The sequence below is a fragment of the Nicotiana attenuata genome, unplaced genomic scaffold, assembly GCF_001879085.1.
Source record: "Nicotiana attenuata strain UT unplaced genomic scaffold, NIATTr2, whole genome shotgun sequence".
Lineage (NCBI taxonomy): Eukaryota > Viridiplantae > Streptophyta > Magnoliopsida > Solanales > Solanaceae > Nicotiana > Nicotiana attenuata.
In genome coordinates this window covers 10,839-11,666 of record NW_017681225.1, presented here as the reverse complement: position 1 = coordinate 11,666, position 828 = coordinate 10,839, and the positions used below count along the sequence as shown (strand labels likewise).

The window sequence follows — 828 nt, the reverse complement described above, 5'->3', positions numbered from 1 at the left end:
AGATCCACATATTCTCGAATGAGATGTCATGATCTTACTCAAGAATATACGTTCAAGGCACTAAGAAAATTTAACTCAAGTATTTAAGTTTATTGTCACTAAATTGAACGAGTAGAGATATAATTAACCACTTGAATACATCAAGATGGATAATCATCATCCTACAACTTAAGTAGTACAACTAACTTTTGAGCTAAAATAAACTTTCCCTCATCATAAATGAAACTTTTCTTCTTTTTCAATAAGCAAAGATAATTAGATTAATTATGGATGCAAGCAAACAATAGTTTTTTCTTACACCTCTTTCACTTCCACTGCAGCAGCAGCAGCAGCAGCAACACTCACTTCTTTGTTCTCCTTGTTCACAACTTCATTCACATCTTCTTTGACTTCTTCTTTTACTTGTTCTTTCTTGGGCACATCAACCTCAAAAGCTGACACAGGAAAAGTCCTAGAAAGTCCAGATGTAGCCTTGAAATGGATTTTTCCAGTTGGTGGATCATCCACACAGATTTCAGTAAGTGTTAACCACATAAGGAGCTCTTTAGCTTTAACCCCAGTTAAAGTCATTAAGTGAGTCAGATCGAAATTTCTACTCGTTGTATATGTACATCCATATTGAAGAATTCTCATAAACATGGTCTTAACAAGGTGTTGAATAACAAAACATTGCATGTATCGACTCTTTGAACGAGACGCATTATCTTTGAATCCACTCTATTACAAATCCTCTTATTTACATTCTTGTGGAATTAAGTTCTATAATTGTGTCCTTGAATGGGGTTATGACAATGACTCTAGGATTAATACTTTCGACTTGCTTTTCCT

At 34.3% G+C, this 828-nt stretch overlaps 1 protein-coding gene across 1 annotated transcript; it reads right to left on the bottom strand.

Moving 5' to 3' along the window:
* Window positions 1-231: 231 nt before the first annotated feature.
* LOC109221921 lies at window positions 232-570 on the bottom strand. The gene has a single exon (XM_019386348.1). The coding sequence runs from the start codon at window positions 568-570 to the stop codon at window positions 295-297; it is 276 nt and encodes a 91-aa protein (XP_019241893.1). The 3' UTR covers window positions 232-294.
* Window positions 571-828: the final 258 nt, after the last annotated feature.